The 27,618-nt window shown below is 42.5% G+C and overlaps 2 protein-coding genes and 1 long non-coding RNA gene across 4 annotated transcripts in view; 1 reads left to right on the top strand and 2 right to left on the bottom strand.

Moving 5' to 3' along the window:
* usp43a (ubiquitin specific peptidase 43a) overlaps positions 1-10,186 on the bottom strand; it is a 90,842-nt gene extending 80,656 nt beyond the window's left edge. For both annotated transcript variants that reach the window (XR_012928717.1, XM_076042847.1), the window contains exons 1-2: positions 9,552-10,186; positions 338-523 (exon numbers count right to left, since the gene is read on the bottom strand). Coding sequence is in view for 1 of the 2 variants with exons in the window: in XM_076042847.1 (XP_075898962.1) it covers positions 338-523; positions 9,552-10,175 (810 nt within the window). In the remaining variant the exon portion in view is untranslated. The remainder of the gene's footprint in view (positions 1-337; positions 524-9,551) is intronic.
* A 97-nt stretch (positions 10,187-10,283) lies between these two features.
* On the top strand, positions 10,284-14,831 carry LOC142899327 (uncharacterized). Its single transcript, XR_012928721.1, has 4 exons — positions 10,284-10,396; positions 12,881-13,008; positions 13,869-14,002; positions 14,596-14,831. It is a non-coding gene; the product is annotated as an uncharacterized LOC142899327 (long non-coding RNA).
* On the bottom strand, positions 12,463-27,391 carry cfap52 (cilia and flagella associated protein 52). The gene is made up of 14 exons (XM_076042861.1): positions 27,136-27,391; positions 26,787-26,986; positions 25,270-25,406; positions 25,036-25,164; positions 24,415-24,514; positions 24,157-24,273; positions 23,579-23,679; positions 23,260-23,430; positions 22,438-22,586; positions 22,213-22,358; positions 21,308-21,459; positions 20,421-20,523; positions 15,716-15,827; positions 12,463-14,058 (listed from the first exon to the last, which is right to left on the bottom strand). Exons 1-14 carry the CDS (start codon positions 27,188-27,190, stop codon positions 13,877-13,879), a joined length of 1,854 nt encoding a protein of 617 aa, XP_075898976.1. The 5' UTR covers positions 27,191-27,391; the 3' UTR covers positions 12,463-13,876.
* Between the last annotated feature and the right edge of the window lie 227 nt (positions 27,392-27,618).

Here is a 27,618-nt window from a genome sequence, read left to right as displayed (position 1 = left end):
TCAGTTCACAACCTTCATTTCAGACCAATGATGACTTCTTGATGATGACTTGAGGATTTCAACAGAATGGCTTTTAAGATCGACCACAACGGTGCTCTGTGTACTGCAGGGCTGCCTCTGAATGGGGCCGTTTCTAGTGGGAACAGTGGGATGACTGGCACTCTGATTGACATGTTTTAAGTGCCTCGTTTGGGTTGAACCAAGCAAACAAACCAGGGATGTTTCTCTGCTTTTACAATAGGATGTTCGCTTCTATTTAAAAGTCAAGCGTACCAGTCGCCGTTGAACTCTACCCAGAGAAAAGCAACATTATGCCAGCTTAGGAAGGCGTGCCTACCTTGGCGCTGACTTTGGTCTTGTTGTTACTGTTGCCGCCGTTGTTGCTAGTGCTGCTGCCGTTGCTGTTGTTGTTTGCACTGGAATTAGCATCTTCGTGTACTCGGTCCAAGAGCCAGAGAAGGAATTCCAGGGCATCGTGCTGAGAGTTCCCTCGAAACTGAGAGCCGTACTTCGCCACTATACTCTAAAGAGAGAAAAGACATTAATAAGTCACTTTGGGAGAAATTTCTGAAGTCATTACATGGTGGCATTGTGACAAAATGGGGCCACAATGATCACATGGAGCTCGTCATTTGTAAGCGAGAAGTGTTTCAGCTGGGGGCACTAATTATAGAGCTGGGTAGAGTAACAAAAAAATCTTATTGTATCACTGCATTATTCTGCGTTATGACTGTCGGGTATTCTTTTGCTAATATGAGATCTGGAACTAAAGTCATTTCATATTCACTTTGGACAGCAGACTCTGGAGGAATATCACCCTGGTTTTTGATATGAAAAAACCATGGTGATTTTTCATCAGTGGTGCAGGGGTGAGCGGAAGGTTGCGTGTATGGATTAGGCCTTGCGATACACTGCAACATGAGTGTACACTCTGGCTTCAGCACCCCTACTACCCAGAATGCAGAAAAAAATAAAACCAACGGATGAAATGAAATGAAAAACTAGGTGTTTAATACATCAATAAATCAGTGATCAGGGATGAACAGCAATAAAGATAAGGGCTATGTCTAATATCTGGTGTCTAAAAACAAATAAAGAATGAAAAATGTCATCAGAATCTCGTGTTTTTGACCATCAACCCAAACCTGGTATGGTAAAGTTATGGAAATAAGAAGTTATTTCCAGAAACTAGTTAAGGTAAACATCTCAATATGAGGCAACTATTTCAGACAAGACTGTGGTTGGAAAAAATATTATCATAATGATTGTGTTTTTATTCAGAATTCAAAATTTGCTTACATATGTAGTTATAAAAGATCTGGCTGGGTCAAAAGTTGGTTTCACGCAAAAATGTCAGAAACAACTCTCCTTAAAACAACTTGACAAATTGTCATTATTTACAGGTACTACTAACTACTAACATTAGAATATCCTGAAAAGGTTGCTGTATTTCTGCAATTCAACTTAAATGGTGAATTTGACATATTATATAAACAAATAATATGTAAATCAATATAATTCAAGTTTTTATTTCTTTGGATTTTGCTGATCAGGTCTTGCAGCTTAAAAAAAAACTCAAATTTTATAATAATTTTCTGAGTTTGTGGGTTTGTGGTTTTAATAAGCTGAAAATCTTCATCAGCAAAGTTACAACAAGGAACTGCTTGAGATATCAATTTGCGTGTAATGGCTCAATAGATTTTGTTGCTTTCATCGTTTATGTTAAATTGCCAAAAGAAAACAACTTTTACTTGATATTCTAATTTTTCAGGTAGTACCTGTACTGTATGAGGCCCTAACAATGCATGCATTTGGGTGTGGAGTTGGCATTGAAGCTTTTCATGCACCTGGAAATTCAGAACTAAGTCCCAGATCAGCTAAATAAAGCTCCAGCCAAAATTTAGAGGACTCCTCTTTGCACACTTAGGCTGTATTTTATTTTTAACATCCACCTGTATTATTTTAAAATCGCTGCTGGAGCCAATTTTTCTGTCATCGTTCAGGGCTTTCTAATCAAATAATCAGTTGATCACATCTGCCAACAGTGTCTGGATTCTGCTAAACATATTTCTAAATCCACCTTTAGAGTCTGAACAGTAGGACTCAGTCGTTCAGATCTGTTTAGTATACACTCACTGACCACTTTATCTGATAGTATACTTGCTCGTACTGACTTGGACTGCCTCTAAATCACCTTCATCTTTCCTACTAAGGAGCTCGCACTGTGCCAATAAAATTGTCAGCCACAGCATCACCAACAGCATGAATCACTGATAGCTGGCAGGATGAATCCATGCCTTCACGTCAAAATCAAAGGCAGGAAGTAAAGACAAATCCACTCAGGCAGTCAGCTGCAGATTTGTGTTCTTGTTGTTGCCAATCTGCTTCAAGGCTCAACTGTTACAGGATCAGAAAGTTGAGTTATTATCGGCAAAAGTTATTTTTTTCATACAAACTTATTAAAAACAATGAGGTTCTTTGCCGTGACATGTTTTAACACCTGCCTCCTCAGAAGCATCATCTGACATGTTGATTCAGAAAACTTTTGTATATATTTAAAATAAATAAATTCAACTGACTAAGCTAAGTTGAGTCACTTTTGAGCAACTATTGACCTTTGGACTATTTTCTGTTCTTCAGTTCTGACTTATATACTTTAAGATGACCTGGACGACTGAGAACCTTCACACACATATGACCAAGACAGTGAGTTGTTGCACTTGCTCCGCACTGAACACAGAGTTGCACTCCCCATAATTCAAGTTGTTTGAAAAACTACCTTGCATTCAACATTTAGGCAGAGTAACAGTTTCTGTAAAAAGGAAAACAAATTATTCTGGCTGCTGACATTTAAAGAAAGTGTTCTCCAAACACAACCCTACGCCACATATAAGCGGATGACTCATGCAGAGGACATCGGCTGTCTGGTTTGATTGGGAGGGGGACAGAGTTGCACATTTATGAGTCAGACAGTGAAAATGACACCCAAGCCCAAGGACACGACTTGTCTGTCTCTCTTTGTGTCTTTGTGATTGACAGGCTGTGGCTCCGCTCCAAAACCTCATTAAAGAAAATCACCACATTATACCTGTGCCATCCCAGTGTCTGAATATAAACACAAGAGGGACCCCCTACATACACACACACAGTTACTTAATGGAGACTGCCCACTAATGAGCTTCAACGCTATGATGACACACTGACAAGGGATGGAGGGACAGGGGACAAATGAATGGGGGGATAGCAGGAGAGGAGGAGAGGAGGAGAGGCACTGAGGCGAGGGAGGAACGCCTCAGAGGCACTTAAAAAAGATTTTGGCAAACGTGTATTCCCAGGCACCGGGTCCTTTTTTAATTGAATCCGTGTAAAGGGAAGAAATGCAGCGGAAGAACAGAGAGGCGATGAGTCTGTCACGCTGTGACAAAGAGGGGAAGGCCAAGTCGAAACGCTGCCTTCCCTCTGCAAACTGGAGCAGCGCTCAAAGCGCAAATGATTGTAGCCTGAACGCCGCATTTGTTGAACTACCGCTCAGGTGTCAAGAAGACAGTGGGTGGAGGTGGGCGTAAGAGTCGACAGTTGTTTTTGTTAGAAACATTGATCAGTCTAGAGTCTAGACGGAGGATCCGAAAGAGTCGACCCACACCTGAACACAGCTGAGTGGACCACCGTGTCTCTTTAATCTCCTCTGGTTTGAGAGACCTCTTTCCTCATTTGTTGTTTCCAGTTTCATCAAATCCTCTAGCGAGACTAACTGTTGACTGACTGTCAGTTTGATTCAGTAATGAGGGAAACTGAAAATATTAGGGGTTGGTGCAGCAAAATCAGGTAGAATTGATTTGTACGTTCAATTTGGCATTGAGTTGCATGTGGAATGCTCGTTCTGACACGGGGCTTTGGGTTTCTTGGGATCGTCACAAGGACGACACTGGTCATACAAACAATGCCACAAATTAGGACAACCTGGCCCAGGGGTGGAACCCGGGACCTCCAAGTCTTCGTCCACACAGATCAGTCTACCATTTACCATACTCTTTATACAAACAGCACATTTGACCCGAGCTGACTCTTCGAGCATCAAATTTTTATTTGATGTTACCTTTTAGTCACATGCATCTCTGGCATCTCACTCTCTGGGGTACGAATGTGCGTCTGTGAGAAAGTCTGTGAGAAAGTCAGTGAGACGCATCCGAGTCGCGCAAACAAGGGTACGACAAATAAAGAAAGACAGCAGACGGCATGAAAGAATGATGAGAGAGACAAAACACAGCCTTAAACCCCTGCAGGGTTGGTGACCTCTTTGTGAGCCGAGGCCGGGCTGATGTCTGTTTTAGCGCCCCGCACTCACCGCCTTTTGGTTTCATCAGCCTGCCCTTGGTACGCCCTGCTCACATCCGTCCTCCCACTGTGTAAACTGAGTGATTGGAGCGCTGGCAGGTCAGGAAGTTACTATAAACATACATCAGGCAAATCCTTCTTCCATCCCCCGCTGAACCTACTGGAGCCGCCTCACCTCGCCGTTGTCTGGCCTGCCACACCGGCCCGGACAGATTCCTCAGTGACAGACAGGGTGACGCTGACAAATTATGACAGGACGTAGGTTCATGCTTCCAAAACACTCTACCACTTTGCTCTTACCAGGCGTGGCCGGAAAGAGGGTAAGCCGCATCTTTCATTGAGTCATGCTGGTGTTAAAGACTCATCTGCTGCTCAGAAATGGACTGTTGACCATTTCATCTCTTTCCTACTCCCATTACCTTACCTGGATCCACACACAAAACTCTTATTTGTCTCTATCAGAGGCAAAGGCCAAGTTGGTCAGTGTCAGGCAAAGTTCTAGCCACACACACTTACTTGACACTCCTCCTTCCAAACCAAGTTGGAGACATACAATTTTAATAAACTATTTACTGGAACTTGACTTGTGTTTGCAGTGGTTAGCGCTGTCACATCACAGCAAGTAGTTTGTAGGTACAATCCCAGGCCTTGGGCCTATCCGTGTGGAGTTTGCATGTTCTTCCTGTGTCTGTGTGGGTCATCTCCGGGTTCTCCGGCTTCTTCCCACAGTCCAAAAACATGCATGTGAGGTGAATTGGAAACTCTAAATTGTCTTGTGTGTGTGTGTGTGTGTGTGTGTGTGTGTGTGTGTGTGTGTGTGAGGGAGAGGGAGAGAGAGAGTGAGAGACAGAGAGAGAGAGAGAGAGAAAGAGAGAGAAAGAGAGAGAGCGAATGGTTGTTTCTTGTTCTATGCAGCCCTGCCATGAACTGCCAACTTGTCCATGGTGTCACCCTGTCTTTGCCCTATGACAGCCCCCACTACCCTGAGTGAAGGAGAAAGCGGGTACAGAAAATGGAAGGACGGATGGTTGGATGGATGGACTTGTGTTTGGTTTATGCATTGTGACTGTTAATACGGATTTACACTTAACAGATGACTTGTTTTTAAGGGAACAAATAAGATCACAGATTAAATTGTTTGGGAATTATTCCACACCCAGAATTAAAAAACGACTGTATATCTGAAGATGTGGGCTTTGCGTAGATACTACAAAATGATGTAGGGCTGGGACGCAAAGGAAATAAATGTTATGAAATGATATACAGTCTAGACATGGAAGATCTCCAGTGAAACCGTTACTTAGTGCTGATGCTGTAAATACACTACCGTGTCCCTAAATGAGGGTGCAGGTGACTGTGTCCATCACACTGTACAGGACTCGTCTGTCGTTCCCATGTGATTGTCCTCACTGAGATAAAGTGGAAGAGCCATCCCTGACTCATTTCTGTGCGATTTCTGTCTACAATGCCGTCATAGTGAAGATTGATTTATTCCCACAGCTTCTCATGTTGTCCTGCTGGTTGAGCAAATAAATCAAAAGTCAAGTGAGACCACATTGTCCTGCTAAGACAAATACGGTACTATACTTATACACAATACTTTCTCCTTCTATTTGTTTCCTGTAAAAGGAGGTCCACTGCTCCTTTACTAAGGGGAATATATAATTCCATCCGTGTGGTGGCTCTGTAACAGCGTGTTTAAGTGTTTTTGCTTCTGCGTGTGTGGAGCAAACGTCTAGTAACTAGCAATCTTACACGGAAAAAAATGTAATAGACATTTCAGCAAAAATAATTACGGCTCGGCCAATTCTAGGTATTACTGTAAATTCTTCTGCTGGTATTGTTTACCTCTGCTTCCTTACTTAGAAATGAATAATTATCCTATGATGTAACAATGCTTTATGTTGCCTCATTGATTTTCTTCCAATCTCTCGATGAAAATGATACGCTACATCCTTTTCCATTTTTATTGGAAAATTTCAAGTTAAGTCAAGTTTCAAGTTAAAATTCATGCATTAATGCATGAACCTAAATGTATTTTGACCAATCATAGGATTAAATGTGACCATAGAAGCACAGACAACTCAAATAAAAAAATTCAGAGCCCAACATTCCTTCACGAATGTCCTGGTTTAAATGCGTTAACAAAAAAAAAGCACAGGCGTTTCCTGTAAAACCAGTCCAGTGATCTCCGTGAGACAGCTTTTCACACTTCAGGAAGTGCTAAGATCTGAGTAACAGACGTTTTTGTATTGCCTGATAAATTGATTTTTGGATACTTTCGAGTTAAAATGCCAATTTGACTAAAATGACTTCTTTTGTTAATTAAGACACTGTGATTTGAACTGGCAAGCCTTTGCCTCAGGTGCATCAGGTGCCTCAGGCTCACTCTTAATAATAACCTCTATTCATAAAGGTACATTTATGAGCGAAAAGTTGTCCTCCACTCCTTGTAGGACATTGTCTCCCTATGTGGAAAATTGAAAAATGGCAGTCACTTGTCAGATTTCACTGTCACAGCAACCAATTAGCTACTCGCGAGTGACAAGTCCTCGGGAGCGGACGATAGTTTTGTCTGCCAGCAGCGTCTCCCGCCTTCTATTGTTTCTCTCCCTCTGAGAGCACAGGCGCCACTGGAGGCTCCTCGGCGGGAGGCATTCTACTCTGCCAGGTAGAATGCGCTCGCTTCAGTAAACATCCCGTGTCCTGCTTCACACTGGGATGAGCGGACAGACACAAATCACTGTGCAGATGCGCAAAAAGAGTACTGAGGAGTGAGTGTGGTAACCCTCCACCCACCCAGCCTTTACAGCAAGCTATGAGGACAGCTGCTGGAGTAAAATAGAGAAACGAATGAATGTCTCTATTTGTACACAGGAAAGCATGTCCACGGATTTAGTGCAGGGGCAAATATTCTCTTGTTTTGGACATGTAGTGCTTGACTACATGTCCTGGTGAGATGCAAGAAAATGGGATTATCTCTGAAGCGAAGAGGTAAACACCTCATGTTTTGTTCGGTCTGCGTTCCATCCAGGATTTAAGGACACACTGAAGAGCAGTGACACGTCCCACCTGAAGCAACATTGTTTGCTGTTCCTCTATTTGACACTGAAAACCACAGGAACCACACTCTCAACAGCTTGTGCTCATTGTTGACAGGAGACAAATTCAATGTGGTCCGTTTAACTGACTCTTAACTCTGATTCCTGCATTCAAAGCGTAAAGCCTTCATTGTCATACTGTCTAGCCTGGAGTAAGAGTTTTTTTTTCCAAGATTAAAACATTTTTGTTATTTCAAAAGCCCACAGAAGCTCAGGTAGGCAAAGCTGCACGTGGTAGGGCTTTAAGATATACTTTTTCATTGTTTCGGAAATGCAGGTGGATCAGTATTAATGATCGTCAACAGCGTGGCTCCTCTAATTGGTCGGATGACAGACGGCAACACGCCGCTTCTAGTTTTGAATGACTATTTCCCTCAGAGAGCAGTCTCTCCACTTACTCACAGTCACACTTTCAGCACTGACTCAGGTTGGACGAACAGCCAAAGTGTGGCTGTCATGAAAAATAACCCGTTCCATTATGAATGATATCCAGCTCTTAACGGGTCCTCAAGGGTGTTTGTGTGCGAGTCTGTGCGCGTGTGTCACTACCCTTCTTCCTCTGTAATTTCCCTCAGGTAGCTTAAGGGATTCTGCCGCTCGACAACAGTCATGTAGTCGACCTCCTACAGACTGACAGCAGCAGGAGGGTGGTTCAACCACTTGTTGACATCCTTTGTAATGTAGTACGTCCACAATTGTCACATGGGTTTCTGTTCAAACAAGGGAGGAATGCCTTCCCCCAGCTTCCTCTGCACACGTCATGGCAGCCAGGGAATGCAGTTAAAACACCTGAACTTCCGGGTCGAGACGCTGTGGCGAGCCTTCTTGTATCAGTAACCGATACCACCAGTGCAATGTCTAATCATAAGAAAACGGTGAACGCTGTGTATGTGCACTTGTTGTTGACCCACAGCTTCGCATGGCTTCTGTTTGCTAAAACCACACCTTCGGTTGCGGAAATGACACTGACCTTTGAATCACACCGAACTGAGCATACTCACCTGAGGCACTAAACTTTCAAATATTTAAACCCCAACCCCGACTAGGGCAGACAGCGATGCAGCGAAACAAATCCCCCCCCCAATCAACCCTCTGTGTGCATTCCATGCAACCCTGCTGGGTTCTCACTGCAAGACGGACCACAGACGGGGATGAGACGGATCAACTGTGCGGCCGCCTGCAGGGAGATTCCGCGTAAAGGAATCCACGCAAAGTCAACCTAGTCTGAAGGTTATGACGTTTCATCCAGTGTGAGGCCAGGCTTGAGCACTTACAGCACACTGTATTTCCTGTTTGCCACATCTTTCTCCTGCTCTCTGAGCAAAGTGTCCCACATTTTTGCAAAGAGACTCAGAAGCCGAACTACCGGTCTTCAGGCCATACAGTATATGTGCAAATCACCATATAAGCACTTAATTTTTTTGGTTGTCCAGGAAGTGAGGGGGAGCCTGCAGGTATGGGGGCAAGCAAATACATTGCCCATGTAAAACGCAAAGTAGAAATGTGAAAAACCTAAATAGAAATGCATGTATGGGCTTATAAATAAGACTTCAACCTTAATATTCATTGATCATTGATTGATTATTATCACACAAATCCCTGTTTTGTTTTTTGTTTTGTTTTTTGTCCCGTGACTCAGTTTCTCTACTGAGCAACAAATGCTACATGAGTTCAAGTGTTGAAAAAAGTGTTTCCCTATCACAGAAAAAAAAATGTGTGGCAACAAATACAACACGAAAACACCTGACCACAGACTTGCTGCATGGTGGCTCGTGATTTGCGTTAAAACGTGTCCTGAAACTGTGCAGATTTGTAGTGTCATTAACTTCTGACACGAACCAAGTTTGGATTAAAGGTGGTCGAAAGTCCAAGCATGCTGTATTTCTGGTGGGCAAGATTAAATTTATATATAGTAAATAAATAAATAAATAAGTGCACGGGTTTATTAGAGTTTTAAAGTCATGATCCTTGCTAGCTACCTGCTATGTCTTAATTACTCGTGTGAACCACAACTTTGCGACACCGATTCCCAGGTTTGAAAAGGGGTGCGCGGGGAAAACATGGTCATACACGGGGGTGAGAAGAACAAGTGACTCGGTGCCTGTCTGTCCTCACCTTGAACTCCACAGACAGCTGCGGTGTGTACTCCAGCGTCCACAGCCCTCGGACCAGCGACGCCAGTTGCTCGGTCACCTCTCCCCGGGCTCCCTGCCTCTCCTCGGCCCTCACCTCCCCGTTCACTCTGCTGCTGTGCACGCCGAACCTGTACTGCTCCAGCCCGAGGTACTCGGCGAGCAGGTCTGTGTTGCTGAGGCACTGCACCACGGCGTTCATGAAACAGGTGTTCCCGTGGTTCTTCAGCCCCAGCACCCCGGGCGTCTTGTCGCCGTAGCACCACGACAGCCGCTCTTTGACCGAGCCGCCGTGGCTCGAAGACAGCGTGGAGCTCTTCTTCGCCAACCCTCCTTCCCTGCCACTACCGCCGCCGTCGTCTTTGAAGCCCCCCGACGCGCTCTGCCCGAAGCCGCCGTCGTCGTCATCCGCGTCCGGCCGCGGCTCCGCCGCGTCGCCCAAGTGCGCCCAAGTGCCCAAAGTTTTAAGAATCCTTCCCATGAAATTCCCGAAGGAGCGCAGCGATTTCCGCCTGGTGAAGCCGCCGGATTTGTATTTCTTCTCCCTCCGCTTGGTGCCTTTGGTTTTCAGCGGTTTCCTTACCTTGTCTTCTTTGCGGCCATCCATGGTTTCTATATCCCGGCAGGACGGCGAGGGAATGAATCCCTTGCACCTGTCTGCCTGTCTGTCTGTCTGTCCGTCTGCCTGTCTGCCGCTTCTTCCCTCTTTCTCTTTCTCTTTCCCGCTCTCCGCTCGCTTCCACTGAGGGGCACGAGCTTGTTATTTCACTGACATCCTGGCTGTGGTCGCCGGTCAGCGCGTTTCGATGAGCAATCCAGGAACTGCCGGTGAATCGCCTCGCTTCCCTCCACCATCAGATCGGCGTGTCCCGGCGCCGCTGCCGCTGCCGCCGCCGCCCCCTCTGCTCTCCCGCCCGCCCTTCACCCAGAAGCAGCGGGGCCACTTTTCTGGTGATCCGTCCTAGTGGTGGTCTGCCTCTCTGGATGTGAGTGAGCTGGAATGAATGCGCTTCATTTGAGGCAGAACAACGAGCCGACTGATGAGGCTGTGCTCCTCTCTCACGCTGGCCCTGGTTCTGGCAACCAGCATGAAACTCTACTTGTTTATTAAACAGGGAACAAGGAAGTTGGTAACTCCAATGGATGTCACGCACGCCGGCCTTCAACTGCCCCCTGTAGGGCCAATTAGAGCACCTGACTCAGCATGGGGAGAGGGGCAGAACTGAAAGTTTGAATCCTAAATTTCTGTTAAAGTTGTGCTTTGGTTACCAGGGGCGGAGCTATGAGGTGGCCGTGGCAGGGGGGAACGATGGGGAGGAGGGGGTAATTTAACTAAAGGCCTGACACTTCCACACTACAGCATCTCAAAGTAATCTTTGTTGATTAATGTGCACTATCTTTTTAAAAATATATTTCTGGCTTGATTATTGGCCTGGATTTTGTTCTTGGGGGTAAATAAGACACTCAAAGAAGAACTTTAATATAACCCTGTCCCTGACCTTAGGACAGTTGGAACAAGCTGATATAGGTAAATTGTTGTTGTTGCTGTTGTTGCTGTTGTTGCTGTTCATGCTGTTGTTATTTACCTAAATCAATACTAACATTAATGAAGATTTCCTGTTCTCTAAGCTGTAGGCCAACTGTTATAAGGTCACACTGAAACCGTTGAATAAATACAAACAACTGTAGTAACAATTAGAATAATTAAAACAGTCATGTTCATATTTCAGATATCTACTTATTGCCACCCCTATGCAAGTGATGATCTCACCCAGTGGCCACCCTCTGCCACTGATGGTGACCACTGTGCATCTTCTTTCAGGGGGCTGTTGGACAGTGCTGCTGCTCAATAAAGTGTTTCTCTGTTACCGCATTAAAGGTCTTCTTAAAGTCTTACAAGTCGGTGGCTCAGGTTCCTTCCTCTGTTTCTTCTTCATGAATAGCACAAGGAATTTAGGAGGCTATTAATAGCATTCGTACCATCTTCAGATGCATCAGTGTTTGCTGCTACACACGCTCCTGAATCTCCATGAAGGCAGTAAAAATGGATCTTCACAAACTGAATTATCCCATTGATAATGTGCGGTTCAGGTCATCCTGCATGCTTTCTTTTGGTGGTATATCCACAATCTAATCACGCACAGCTTCATTTCACAGCTCACCAGCACTTATTGGATTTAGTGGGCCGCATTATGATTTATTAATACAGATAACGGCAGCGCTCTCCAGTATTTCCATGGATTCCCCCACGCTCTTCTTCGCCCTTATAACAAGTAAACAAAGGCAGGCTGGCACTGAGTGTTGTTTAATTAATTATTTAAATGAGCTATTCAGAACAGCGGTGAAGGGAACAGATTAGATCAGATCAAAAGAGGCAATGACAGACTCTTAATTGTCTCACTCTGTATATGTTCTTATTATTGTTGCTATCTCGCAGCTGCCATAAGCTACCCAGAGTGTGAGCCTTTTGATAAATTAATTATCAATATTGCTTTAATTTCGCACACTCTAGTTTAGTGCATCATTAATTCTCTCTTAAAAAATAAGTTTAAGTAAGGTTTAAACTGTGTGAATTTAATTGTAGATGATCAAAGATTTTGCTACTTGAGATCCTTCAGCGCATATGAAGTATTATCCTTATCTTCTCGTCCAAAAGAATCCCCCTTTTCTGCTAGGGCAAACAGGAAGGAGTTGAATATTACATTATTTACTGCTTAAAAAGTGAGCTCTTAGTCAGTTTCAGTCATCCAGCAACAAACCTGTCCAGACAACTGCCTTTATGTATGTATGACAGCATTAGATTGTAAATGTCAGACCAGTTCTAATTTACATAAACGCTCATGGAGGTGACAAAAACAAAATATCATGGCTTTTCACACAATAATGCAAATGAAACAAAATGGGCAGGATGCCTTTTAAACAAATCAGCAAATACAGAGAGGGACTTAAAGGATGTGTGACTTTTCTGCTTTTGTCAATGCTACTTGAATTGCTTCCTAATAACGTTAATGGCAATTTTTCACACAACAGCTCTGCAAACTTTAGGCCTAGTTAACAGTAATAAAAAAGACATTGTGTTTTTTTTTGTGTGTATTTAATCATTTGTTTTCCTCCACTAACAAATAGTTCTCCAAATAGACCATTAGTTATTGGTCTAGCTCTGGTGAAAATGCAGGGTTTCCCATTCATTTTTAATGAGACCTCCTGTGTTATAGCCACAGTGTTCATTACCTTAGCCCGTATTAACAAGCACCAGAAATTCTCTCTTACTCTTCTACGTCTTCTTCTTCTCCTCCTTCTTTTGTTTTTAAGTTATTTGACTCAAACTTGGAGACTTCTGATCAACGGGAACTCATTCAGCTTTGCCAAAATCCAAGTCCACTAATCAAGCCTCCCAGTGATCAGACACTATCACGACCAACACATCAATATCACACATGGTGAGTGGACGCTGTTGCAAACACAGAGAACCATTCAAATTATTGTCACAATGAGTCCTGTTAAGTTAATGAGACCCCCTCACACAACCAGGTTAGATTTTAAAGCAGCGATTACGAAGAGATTAAAGTACCTGCTTAAAGTAGCTACAATTAAGTAAAGTAGCTAGAGTGGTGTTCTTTTGGGGTGTTTTTTTTTTGTTTTTTTGTTAATGCGCTAAGAATCTCTGACTCTTTTTTTGTACAATTGCCCACAATTCACATGCTTCCTTCTGCATGTTCACTGTTCTATCCATGTATTGTATGTATGTATAAAAATGTAGTTTGTGGGGTTTTTTTCTTGTTGAAAACATACATACATTTTTTTTTCCTGAAGGGATAGTATTTGAGGAGGACAAAAATTATAAGGATGCGCGAAAACTTTATTTCGTGGTACAGCTAGCTATCACCTATTTTCAGCAATGCAGAGTGCCCTATCAAAGGACTGATCAAAAATCCCCCCTGGAAAAACACATGAGCTGTGCTGTTGGTGAATGTCCAGCAGCAGCAGTATGGAAGGGCCTCACGGAGGCTGAGAGGAAAGACGCAATAGGCTGATGCATGACTTTTCATGATATGTAATTAATTTATGCAAGTCCTGGTGTAAGTTTCATTGTAGTCAGATTCTGGTGACAGCACCATTAACACAAGTCGACTCTCCTAGACACATTTTGTGCTTTGTTCTGAGTTGCTATTTCTCTCCACTTTCATTGATGCTTGTGTTTACACATTCATTCTCTTTTAAAAATATTAAGTAAATATTAGGATTCTTCTGTGTATACAATATCAGCATATATTTGATTAACTCATTCTCGTGCTTCCAGGGATCAAATTAAGAGGTAGATGGGTGGGGAAACCTCCAGCGGATTATGGCTCCATCTGCACTGGTGCTGATGAGGGTTCTGTTGTTGGAGCAGATCTTGATGCTGGTGACGCTGCCGCCGTGCGCTGTTCCTATGTGAGTTATCACACCGTCCATGTAGTCCCACACCTTCACCAGTTTGTCATCGCCACCTGACGCACAAGACAGATGTTATAAGATGAACTGTATAGGTTGCTTTCTGGTGAAGGTTAGAGTAGATGTTTAAATGTGAATGTGTAATTCATAACCTGCTGGGCCTGTTATAGTTTAATATGTGACTGTTATCATGAGGAATTTTGACGTAAATACTAATTATGCTGAAAGATGCATCCTTTTTCATCAAAACAAGTGTTGCTCCTGCATGTACTAAAAGCAGTAGCAGTGATGCTGCTGCTAGTACCAGTGCATCAGAGGCAGCTGCTAGCATCAATCCACCTGTGCCATCAGCAAGCACTGCTTCTCCTGTTCCTCCTGCCTCTGTTGTGTGTTGTTTACAAATTAATTTGAGAACTTGTGATGCTTGGTGATTTTTAGTTTTTGCATAAGACTACCTTTGAATTTTGAAGTCTTTCCTTTAGGTTGAAATTTGTTTGAGAATTATGCCATTCAGTTAAGATAAATGTTATGTTGTTTGTTGTTAAAATATGGATGACGTATATTCTATTTTTCTTTTCATTTGAATTTTTCAGTTTCCCCCCTGAGGAATTGCCACCTTATTGTGGTCAGGGGCTTTGCGTGCCTCAGTGACCCTAAGCTCTATACCAGCAGGAGCTTTAGTCTTCAGGTGGAATACCCAAGTTGGACAGGTCTTATGGTTGAGGCCTAATAGAGTGCAATCCACTTGTCCAAGTTGAGATGTGGACATAAAGCTAACAACCCATGTTGTGAAGAAAACACTAACAGTGTTAAAAATGTGGTGAAAAAAACAAAATAAATGTCTTTAAACATTTCTGACTGCCCCGTCATGTGCATTCCTAGAACCTGCCTTGGCAGATTCTACTGCCAGCTTTTTAACTGGAGCTGCGACTTTTAGGACTCATTTGACTTTTACTCTACATGATAGTTTTCTTTCTGAAGTGTATTATTCATCGTCATCAAAAGAAAAACTGTGTACACATCCAGGGATCATTACGGATAATTCTGGCTGAGTAAAGTATGGCTCGAAAAATCTCGTCCCTCAAGCCCCCACTTTGAGGAGGACGGAGGTACAAAACACTTTGCGATAAATCTGCATTTCGATGTTGTTTGCTGTCAAGAATGGTTGTCATATTTTTTCATTGATTACTTGTAAAAAATGTTCCGTCTCCTCCTCCGTCCAAACATGATGCACATTTACACTTGAAGTGAACTGGTCATGTCACCCCGTACCTCACGTCTGCTGACGTGTAAATGCAAAAAAGTGTTTCCATGACACTTTTGCGATATACCTCTATATGGACACGTCTGAAAAACCACCTCGTGAAAGTGTCAAAACCTTTCAGCCATATTTGAGAGGTTTTTCCAAGTTTAGCTGTTTCCATGGCCAGGTTTTTATTGCAATATTTAGGTTTTGCGCAATGCTAGAGGTAATGGAAACGCAGCTAGAGAGGGCGTGAGATTTGATGCTCTGCCGCAGACGAAATATCAGAGCTACAGCTTCACATACCAGTTTTTTCCCCCTTTTTTAATATCTACCAGTGATGAAAAACTGCTTAATGTCCCCTTTCACTGATTCACTGTGATTCTCTAAATCGCTTTGATATATAAAGCGCTGAACAGGAGCACACCAACACTGAGACGTGTCGCAAACTGTTGCAATAGGCCATTTACCTGTCACAAAGTGCCTGCCGTCGTGTGAGATGTGCATGCCGTTTACGGCCCCTGACTGGGAGCCCTCCAGCTCTCTGATGGCGGAACCATCGTAAGCGTCCCAGTAGACGACCTGCACGGGGAAGTAGAAACACGGAGACACAATAAAGCTACGGAAGAATGCAACAGTCATTAGTGAATACCCAACAGTGTTTTGGGGGACCTTCACATTTATCGCAGCACTATCTGTAAAACATAATAGGGATGAGAAGAAATAATAGAAAATATCACATTCGAAAAACACAGAAACACGCTTTAAGGTTTCAGGGAACCTAATAGGAAAAACAGACCATTAGCTTTTTAAACATGTCTTTTTGAATTACTGGCATGCGAACTAACACAAGAAGAACAGAAAGTGAGAGCTTGTATATCTGCAGACGCCTTTGCAGACTTTTTCTACGTGGGCAATTTGTCACCGCACGAGAGCTAGTAGCTGGCCAATCGCAAGCGAGTGTACTGTGCCTAGGCGGAGCCACGGATGGAGCGACTGGGGAAGGTGGCAGAGGGCACAAACCGCCTCTTCAGGCCGAGTGAGAGAAAAGAAAATCATTGATTTATTTTATGAAATCTTGAAATGACCAAAATAGGGCCCATTCAAAGAACCTAATTACACAACTGGAGCATAACACTGCCGGGCGGATTTCGGGTTAAAATTTGTTCACAAAACATCAAATAATTTGAGATGCATCCTTACTTTGTTCCTTTAATGATGGGCAGATGATTTATCAGGCATAAATGCAACTCTTTTAAACTAACGCTCGATTAGAGAGCGACTTAGACAAACCAAGTCTGGTCCTTCCTGTGTACTACCAGAAGAGAGATGAAGTCCACAAAACACTCCCACTCTCATCACATCACTTACTAATCTGTGTGTGATTTTATCATTCCCAGAGCTTTGCAGCTGTTCCAAGAATCAAGTCTTACAAAAGGCAATCAAGGCAAGTTATTTAAAGCACAGGCAGCAGAAAAATCACAGAATCACAAAGCACAAGGCTATTCATAGAACCACACTGATAACAACCTGAAACAAAACGCCTAAAATAAAGAGACAGTGGGGATGAGATGAAAAACCTCCCCCCAGGTCATCCTGCATTAATGAGTTTCGAATGGAGCGGCTCATCGTAAGTGCCTAAATGCATTCGCCAATGTTAAACACATAAACCATTATGGACTTTTAAAGGAAACGTCTGCAGCTGGCAATTTAAATTCATATTCGGCTGAACTGCCGATAACATTTCCAAGAGTAGTCTTGTGTCAGTATTCCATTTCTTTGCACAGGACGGTGCCTGTAATGCACTAAAGGGAGGGAAATGCAATCTTACACCCACATCAAATATTTTTGATTCCTGGGGAATGAAAAAGAAACAGAAGGCAAAGCAGGAAAGCAGAACTAAAGTCAAATTCAATTGTTTTGTTTTTGGGAGGATTTGTCTCAGCCCAAAAAGGCAGCGAGACCATCCTGGTCAGGGACAGAGTGACTCACCAAGATGGAACGACGAGCTATTATCCTACTCCAGTGTAATATTTGGCTTGATTAATGATTTTTATATCAGTAAAAGCTATATATACTGCCCATAAATGCAATAATAAATGTGTGTACTCTCAGTACTAGAAAAGCAATTTGGTTTTCCTACCCTTTGAACAGTTCTCACATGAACACCACCAGTCAAAAGTTTCTTCTTTATCTTTACTACTTCTGTAGATACATATATCTATGATGTCATAGATGACATAGATGAATATTATTATTAAGTGAAGGCATCAAATTTATGACCAAGATATGTGGATTAATGTGGCAAAAGAAAAAAATGTTAAATACCTAATATTATGTGATATATATTTTATATGAAAGGTGGCTATTCTAGATTTTAAAATATAGGACTTGTTTGAGTTATTTCACACTTTTTTGTTTAATACATATTCCATATGATGAATTATATGGTGCCTTGAGTGACAATCTACAATGTAAATAGTCGTAAAAAAAAGAAAAAGAAAAATGGAAGAAAAACAATTAAATCAGAAGTATGTGTCCAAACTTATGACTGGTAGTGCACATATGTATTTATAAGAATATACATTAGAAAATACAAGAGTCTTGCTCCCAGTTAACTGCCATTGTGGGCCCCATATTTTTAAGGAAGCCGGTGTGGACAATCCAGCCCACCTGCCACTGCGATTCGGGCCACCGCAGGCCACCGTAGTTCACTGGCAACCTCGGGAGAGGGAGGGTGAATGAGAGAGCACTGCAATCTAAAATGTAACCGTCTTGATGTAACTGTTTCTTTTTCAAAATCACACGAGAGCACTACGAAAAAGGCTGAGAGAGTAGCAGTGCGTGTCCAGCTTACAATCAGTGCATTTAGACCCACAATGCAAAACCTTGCTGGTTCAACTGATGTAAAACGTACAATCAGCTGTACAATTTTGTCAAGGAGCATCAAACAGCTCTGAGAATGTTCAGGTTTTCATTGCATTGGTTGCACCCCCTCCTCTTACTCGTCTGCTTTGACACACAACAACAACTTTATCGCCTTGTGTGTCATTCTAGCAGCCTATTAGAGAGCCTCCCACCTGCGTGACTTGTTTAGAGCCATCTGTGTTCTGGCCACCTAAAGACTGGACACTGGCCAGTGGGCCCAGCACGGGTTGCGTTGAAATTAATTACATGTGGTGGAAGCTGACAGCTCGACCACATACTATTTCTTCATAACTAGACAAAGAGTTCACGTCTTGGCAGCAGACTAATAAGCATCGTCAATTCTTAATGCAATTGGCTCAGTGGCTTAGCCCCCTTAGAATTTTACTCAGTCCCAGGTATTGTCATTAAATATTTGCAACAGATATTTTTTTGGTCTGTTGCAAAAAGTTTTGCTGCACCAAAGGCAAACAGTCAAATGGAAATTACTTTGTTAATAAATAAGACAAAATAAGAAAACACAATTCCTGTACTTCTTGTATTCTAGATGTGTTGCAAAGGGACAAACACACCTTTCTGTAACTTCCTGAGCCTCACAGAACAGTGCATGGGGATAAATATATATATATATGTATATGTATATGTGTGTGTATATATATATATATATATATACATATATATATATATATATATATATATATATATATATATATATATATATACGTGTTAATTAAACAGCACACTGTAATCATCATTGTGACATATGTAGAAGTGGAAATCTGACATGTTAAAGCTCCCCTGGCATCCCTCAGCTTTTTTGCTCCAAAGTTTTGTTCCACTCACAGTGTTGATGCTGTTCGAGGGAAGTTCAAGAGAATTGGCTAATTAGAACCAGCCTGGCAACACCTGCTGATTTTTAACAGCACTAAGTGTGGAGACAACGTGGAGAATGCTAAGCTGACCGTCTGACTGAACTTCTAGTGGAGGGAACTGCATCACGGTGTTTGGCAGAAGTGATTGTATATCTAACACAATGAGTAGCAATCAGACATTTACACATCAGTGTGAATAAAAAACAAAACAACAAGAGCGGTGTTTTGTATGAAGTACAGGTAGTCCCTATTCAACACAGGTCCAGTGTGTGAAATTTGGCTTAATATCATCATCATCATCATCACTATCATCATCATCATCATTATGGCCACACCCTTTCCCTGACCTCACGCTGTCCTTGCTCCTTCCAGCGTTGCTCATTGTTGGCTCTCTGTGAAGCGACTCACAGAGGCATGCTGGGATGGTTTGAAGAGCAGGGGAAGGAAAAACGAGAGCGGGGTGGAGGGGTGGGCGGGGTGAGAGTCGATACTGGTTCGCGAGACAGAGCGCCTGTGTGTGGGGGCGAGCAGATGGTGGATCTGGCTGGCACCGGGACGGCACGGGCACATCCGCAGGAAGGCGCGAAGCACCGCCGCATCCATCTTCTTTCTTTCTGCCGACTTCCCGCTCGCTCGTTTCGCCCTCTCTGGCTCCCTGCTCGCTCAGCGCGTCCACGGCTCCGCATTAATCAGAACAACTTGTCCTCACCTCGCAGCACGCGGGCCACGCGGCAATATGGCTTTGGACAGTGTGCGAAATAGCCATCAATATTCAGGAGGTGGGGGGGTGGTTGTTACTCAATACCAATCTAAATTTTCTTAACATGCAGGAGGCCTATAATAACCTTAGAATATTGCATGGATGCAAGTCATGACAGTCCACATAACAACACATACACATTCACACAAGCTGTACTTGGCCCCAAATATATTATACATGTATATGTATATGTATATATATATATATATATGTGTGTGCGTGTGTACTGTATGTATATATATATATATACACACACATATCATATGTATACATATACATATACTGTATATATATCAAATGTGATCTTATCTCAAGTGTGGACCTTATTGCCATGTTAGCCAGTGGGACTTTTTGAGGGACTAGCTAATGACTCTGAGAGTTTAGTAATGAGGAATTTATAACAAATCAAAATATTGCACACGAGATAGAGTGCAAGGACAAAAAAGACAGGTTGATTTCAAGATCTTCATAAAAGCATCAGTAAGAAAACAATTAGTGTGAAATGTGCCATAATATTTCAGTGTGAAATAAGAAACCAGCAGAGGTTACAACAGGTGAGTGGTCGCGTGATAAAGGGTCAAGTCGTAATAAGTACAAAGAAAAAGTTGTAGCCATCACCTTCCTGTCAGTGCCACTGGTGATGATCTGGTTAATGTCCGGGTGGTAACACACTGTCTTAAACAGTGTGTTGGCAATCACCATCTGAAGACTCACAAATCGCCTGCAGCAGAAGATGAAAGCGGAGAAAGATGTGTTTTAAATTTTAAATAAAGGAAAGAACAAGAGGCACGGTGACTCAGAGTGCATATAGATTGTTGCAAAACAATTTGCAGATTTTCTCTTGGTCGCGTTGCAAAGTGCTCACTCTTGCACGCTGGTTGTGCTTCGCGTTGCGGGACAACTTTACAACACCGACAAGTTGATTCATAGATTAAAACCAAGGTGTTTCTTTGGTGCGGTAATGAGCTTTGATGCCACACTGACTTTTGGGCAAATGAGAACTTTTCCTAGATGTTGTACACCACACTGCGGTGGCTCTGTGAAATCCTCCCAATTTTGGAAAACAGAAATACAGAAACCAATGCAACTCTTGATGAACGCAGCATTTAAACCTTTAATCCACAGAATAGTTCATTTAAGAGAAGAAACAGCGATCAAAGATTGACTACCATCAGTTTAAAAAAAAAAATAAAAATTTAATAGAACAAAAAAAATTACTTTTATAGAACAGACCAAGGGATTAAAGGATTTAAAGCTTACTTCATAAAGAATTTACCAGATTCCTTTTTACTCTTCTGCCAGGCACCGTGGCAGTAGAGTGCTTCTCTCTTTTATTAGAAAGAGACCTCAAACACTCACTGTTTAAATTTCCCTTTATAGCACAATTTTCTGCATTATTCTTAACAGTGTAACTGCAAAAAAAGCAAATCTAGGCCAACAAAAAAAGGGCATTTTCTTTTACAGGAGATCCGTAATGAAAAGAGTGTGTTTTTGTGCACACTCACACAATGTCCCAGATGATGCAGGCACCTTCACAGCTGGCGGACACACACTCTTTGTCGTCACCCCTGATTTTAATGCAAGCAACAGTGGCTTTGTGCCCTTTGAGTGTCTCCAGCAGCCGGTGGCCATGAGGCTGCAGCTCCCAAACACGCACCTGCAACAGACGAGTCCAAACATTGTCTCTTGAGACAAGATGTTCCTTTTGTAGGGGACACAATGTCTTATTATATGCACAATTAAGGACAACAAAGCTAACAGTCAGTGTTCATCCAACAGTTTCATGCCAAAGGCTTTAAATAGACACATTACAGAAAAGACTATAATAAAATTTAATACTTTTCATCCCAGGGTCCAAATTACGAGATTTAAAAATCCAAAACCTTCAATAATTTGATAATTAAAGATCCCATTGTGCTAAACGATGTATTCCTCTTCACTAAAAACTAGATCTAGAACGAAGTCTCCATATAACTACATATTTAGCCCTCTGTTTGAAGCCTGACTCTGAAATGCTCAATTTGTGTTTGTTGGACATTCCACATAGCACTGTGCTGTGTTGTCACATACCTTGGAAAACTATTAGTGCCTATCAGTGCCCTTTGTGAAACCACAAAGGTCCAAATTCCACAATCAAGTGTTTCAAAAAACTCTTTCTGAATGAAGCAATAAAAAAAGGAAAAGGTGGCACTCATTTCTGAGGAGTCAGTTGGCAAATACATTCTGAGTACGTACATTTTGCATAATAAAGGAATCTCTAAAAATTGCAAACAGAAAAAAGGCCTTTGTTATTGGACCTATAGTGACTTAGAGGAAAAACTGCACACAAAAAGCGTAACTCTTCTGTGGATGTGTTTTGTTGTTGTCTAAGTTATTTCCCATTTTTTGTCAGTCTGTTTGTTCTGCTGACCTGCCCCTCTCCTCCTCCGCTGATGATCTTCTTGCAGTCCCTGGTGCCAGCGATGGCCGTCACACCCGTTTTGTGTGCGTTGTGAATGATGAGCATGAGCCGGCCGCTTTCTGGTGCAAACACCCGAATTTTACCGTCGTTCCACGCTACAAGACAGTGGAACATACAGAGATATTTATAGACATTTGTTTTACATTTAGTAATAAAGATGATCATGATCCGCACCGCTGATGATGCTGTGTCCATCGGTCATGAAGTCCAGGGAAGTGCAGGTCATGTTGGGTACAGTGATGCGCAGCAGCTCTTTGGGCCTGTCCACATGCCACACCCTGATGTCTTCTTCAGAGCACGTTGCAAATAACTCCGATGTACCACTGGTGGAAGACCAGATCAAGGAGCTGAGCCTCTTACGTTTAATGTGTTCACACACACACACACACACACACACACACACACACACACACACACACACACACACACACACACACACACACACACAGCCAACATAATAAGTGTATACCGCCCTCTAGTGAGAAAAATGAAGCATTACTGTCGTGCCTTAAATTTCAGCGGTTTAATCGTCGTAGCCACCCAGACGCATTGAACACGCTCATTTACTCCTCAGCAGAAAAAAGCTCATCCATTTGATCAACTGACAAAAAGTCCCACAAACACTTTAACTGTGATGTGATATATTGATCGCAGGGGGGCGCTGGCTGTGCGTTTGTTATGGAAGAATGGAATGAGACACGTTACATTTTTATTAGGGGTAACCCTGCCAAGACACGAAACCAAGATCAACAGCACTTTATAGTTCATTAATGTTTGTGAAGACAAACCAATATCTATGTCAAAATGACAACCTAAATGTCTGACAAATATTATGGGAACATTTGTTATATGAACTGCAAAACACTTCAATTTCGAACACCCACCGCATGGTGCCCCAACCCATCAGCCAATGAACAACATTGAGAAGTTTAGACCTGGCATGATTTGCAGTGAACGATGACTCAGACTATTTTCCTCTGTGTGTCTGACACTTACAAACACATGGCTGCGCCGTTGACAGCACGGCTGTGGCTGCTGGAAATGAGTTCAGCTTTGAAATCATCGTAGCCAAAGCGGTACATCTGAGCTGCCTCCGTGCCAACAAAGAACTGCTGAGCCTCTCCTCTGAGGGCGATGGAGGTCACAGCCTTATCCAGCTGCACCTCTCTGTACAAAAAGAAAAGGAGGACGATCGAGGGAACAGAAAATTCTTGATTCCCTACTTTATGTGTAATACTGCAACGCTTTACATCTTTTAAAGTTTTGCAGTTTCGGGGCTTATGTTTAAATAATGATTTCAGCTTATAAAACTCACTTCAGGGGTTTGAAGTTATCTGCACAGCACACTGTGAAGGTGCCGCATCCAGACCCGACGAGCAGGTTCCCACTCTTCAGTATCCTGAGGATGCTGACACCCTGCACAGAACAACATTAAAGTAATCTGCCGATGGTGGTGGTAAATAAACCAAAAGCTGTTTTCCTCAAGTCACAAGGATTCTGTTATGGGGCACACACTGAAACACTAAGAAATTCAATATGTCAGTGCTAGAGCATCACTGGGGGTTCAGGAAAGCAGTTTTTCTTTTATGACTTCAGAAAACAACAGGCTTCAGTTTTAGAGAGAATATCAAAATCGAAAGAACCGCAGATAAAGATTCTGGTGAGAAACAGCTTGATAAACCCTAATTTTCCAAATAATAAAAAGGCCCTGTTCTAATCAGGCCAAGGAGTCCATATTGTGAACGCTCTGCCTCACTTAATGGAACTGGGCCATGGTCATTTTCATTAATTGCACTCAATTTCCCATCAATGTGGCTGCAGTTAAAAAAAGAAAAGTTCCACATTGGTTTAAATATGACATCAGTCAATTATTACACTGCCAAGCTCACCTACCAAACTGTATTTGGCTTTAACAGGACCGCAGCTGGCCAGGAGCCGAGTCTTCATGTTGATTTTCATGATGTCTCCAGTGGTGGTGCCACAGTAAATGAACTGATCATCCTCTGAAATCTGTGTTATGATCAAATGGGGTCCACATGAAGAACATTAGTTAAATCTTAGCTCACCTAGAAGACCTGCTAAACCTGAGCCACTTGCTTGAATCTGGCTCCGGTTAAAACACTGGCAAAATGCTGTGAAAACCAGTGATACCTCGATACATTTCACAATCCTCTTCAGCTTGCCAGTCTGACAGTCTGTTGCTTTGATCTTCCTGTTGAGGAGGTCCAGCTCCCAGACTCTCAGGGTCCCACTACAACCAAAACAATATCAAGAAATTAAAGTGCTGGATGCTGCTTTGGCATTGAGGATGACAAAAGACAGATATTCGAGGTCAAGGACAAAAAGGTTGAGATGCCTCAGCAGAACCGTTGACCTTTTAATGCTCATCACATTGCCTGATTGATTTGGATCAATCACCTCAATATTTAGACTCATTCACTCAGCGTTTAACGAGTTTATCGTTCGCTTGCATTTCTCCACAGACCAAATGCAGTGCCAGCAGTAGCCATCATACTAGAAGCAAGAAGCAAATCTGCACCCACTCTCAGAATTAGTTTGTGGTTTCTTTTCTTTTGCATTAAACTAGTGTTGCAGTTCTTGAGACTGGTCTTGGTCTCAACCCTAAATGTCTTGGTCTTTTCTCGGTCTCGATACTCTCTAGTCTTGATAATGTCTTAGTCTCGTTTGGTGCGGTCTTGACTACAACACTATGAGGTGCTCCACTGAGATATCTTCGCATGACGATGATCTTCAGACATTATTGATACTCACCTCCCAGCAGAAACAAACACATTGCTGTCCGTGTTTGAGTACTGCACAGTGAGGCAGTGGCCCGTGCTGTTAGCCGAAGCTGGACTCCCACAGACTGCCTGCTTGGTCTCGACGTTCCACACCACTATGCTGCAGACACAAAGACCAATGGCCGAGAAGACGATCTCTTTAGTTATGAGGCATCGAGCACCAAGGTCTTCTGAGCAGCACCATCATCAGACTGAGAGTTTATACCTGTCGTCGTCTTGGCCTCCGAGGGAAACCAGGTATCTATCATCAGGGGAGAAGTCCACTGCCTCCACCTTCGCCTTGTGAAGTTGCAACTGGGCGTAGACTGTTCGCTGAGCATAGTCCCAGATAATCACAACGGCCTGGGGACACACACATTCATCAATTAATTGTCTGATATGGTTTTTTTTATTGTTTTTTTTTAGTTTTTTTAGTCTATAGAACAGAATAGAAGATAGAAGATATGAGACAAAATAACTGAGTACTAAGCCAAAACTTCCAATTGATTAATTCTTACATTTGATTTTTTTTTTTTTTTTAAACATCCATATATTTCATTTTCCTCCTTTAGATATACCCAGCTAAAATAAGAATAACAATGTGTCTATCTCCAATAAATAAAAAAATAAAATAATGAGTGCATATGGCCTAGATACTAGACCAGGCATGGGCAAACTACAGCCCGGAGGTCATATGCAGCCCGTTAAGCTTTTTAATCCGGCCCGCCGAACTTGAAGAAATTATATTCATAGTAAGTAGGTCATCAAATAGCTGTATTTCATCCATTCTTTCCAGTGTTTTGTGAGTCATTTCAGTAAAGAGCTAAATACTGTGCAGCTTTCAAAGACAGATATTTAGTTCTAACACTTTTGCTCATTTTCAATTGACATTAAAGCACATGTTTTCCACATATCCCATGATATATTTTTTTTCTCCTATGAGGTGGGTCACCAAAACTTTCATCCATCTGCTCCTGCCCCTCTGTCAAATTTTAGAACCCGTAGTGGCCCACCATTTAAAGAGTTTGCCCACCCTCATACTAGAGAATATGTACTTTGTGTGGTCTATAAATACCAGACCAAACATGAGCAAACTACGGCCGGGGGGCCATATGTGGCCCGTTGAGCTTTTTAATCCGGCCCGCTGAACTTGAGGAAATTATATTTATAGTAAGTAGGTCATCAAATAGCTGTATTTCATCCAATTTTTCAGTGTTTCAAGAGTGATTTCAATAAAGAGCTAAATGCCGCGGGCCTTCAAAGACACATATCTATTTGAAACGCTTTTGTTCATTATCAATTGACAGTAAAGCTCATGTTTTCTGCACATTCCATTACATATATTTTTTTCCCCTCCTATTTGGTGGCTCACCAAACACTCCATTCATCTGCTCCTGCCCTGGCACCTCTGTCAAATTTTAGAACCCATTGTGGCCCACCAGTCAAAAAGTTTGCAGACCCCTCTACTGGACTATATGTACTCTGTGTGGTCTATATATACTTGACCACGAATGGGCAAACTATGACCTGGGGGCCATATGTGGCCCGTTAATCTTTTAATCCAGCCCACCGAACTTGAAGAAATTATATTAATAGTAAGTAGGTCATAAAATAGCTGGGGTTTTGTTTTTTTTTGCCTACCCCTGTATTAGACCATACTGTATGTACTCTGTGTGGTGTACATATCCTAGACTCTAGTATAAATAGTCAATATAAGTTTAAAGTTTAGACAATTGCACCCACCTTAAAACCCATAAAATTTACTTGTCCCGAGGCAATATAGGACCCACTTTTGGACACAGAGACACATGAGACGTTGTTAGTGTGTCCGTGCAGGAAGTCCTGCTTGCCATCTTTGATCCTCTTCAGGATGATAGTGGATCCCAGTGGATAGATAAGATGCTCCTTGTCTGGGTGAACCCTCAAACCGGAGGGGACATGTCCTGGTGAAAGAAACATTGCAAAACACAACCGGAGTGATAAAAACAATTTGCGGCATTTTTTTTTTTTTTTTTTTTTTTTTTTTTTTGATTCAGCGTCAATACTATTGTCTGTCCATCATGTTAAATGTGGTATCGGGGGGGGAAGTTACCGTTGAAGCCCCAGACGGTCTCCAGCTCCAGTCGAGGTACACAGTTTGATTCCATGGCTGAAGAACTTCGTCCAAGTATTTGCGTAGCCCTATGTCTATCCAGTAAAATAAAATAAAAAACGCCGGTGGTAAAATTCAACTTTTACTGCAGACTTGTTTCGCACTCTAACTACACTGTCACCAAACAGACGTCGCCTAGCAACAACAGAGGCTCGCGCAGCCACTGGTCAAAGACCGGCCAGCACAAACCGGAAGTGTGAAAAGAGCCAGATTAATCAATTTTAAACAAAAGTTACCCTTTTTTCCCGCCCCCTGTATCCTTTCCAGTTATTTACGGCTATTATGGAAAATGAATGCGCAAATAGATCATCTCAGCGGTGAAAGACAGAAACGGTCGCACACACGCACATTACAAATACATACATTTTTGTCCGGAAAAGGGTTATTATACCTGTGATACAACCACCTTACAGAGATCACCTA

The sequence above is a fragment of the Nelusetta ayraudi genome, unplaced genomic scaffold, assembly GCF_046127955.1.
Source record: "Nelusetta ayraudi isolate G7.1 ecotype Tasmania unplaced genomic scaffold, CSIRO-AGI_Nayr_v1 ptg000004l, whole genome shotgun sequence".
Classification (NCBI taxonomy): Eukaryota; Metazoa; Chordata; class Actinopteri; order Tetraodontiformes; family Monacanthidae; genus Nelusetta; species Nelusetta ayraudi.
The sequence above is the reverse complement of the archived record's forward strand: the minus strand, read 5'-3'. Positions and strand labels throughout refer to the sequence as shown.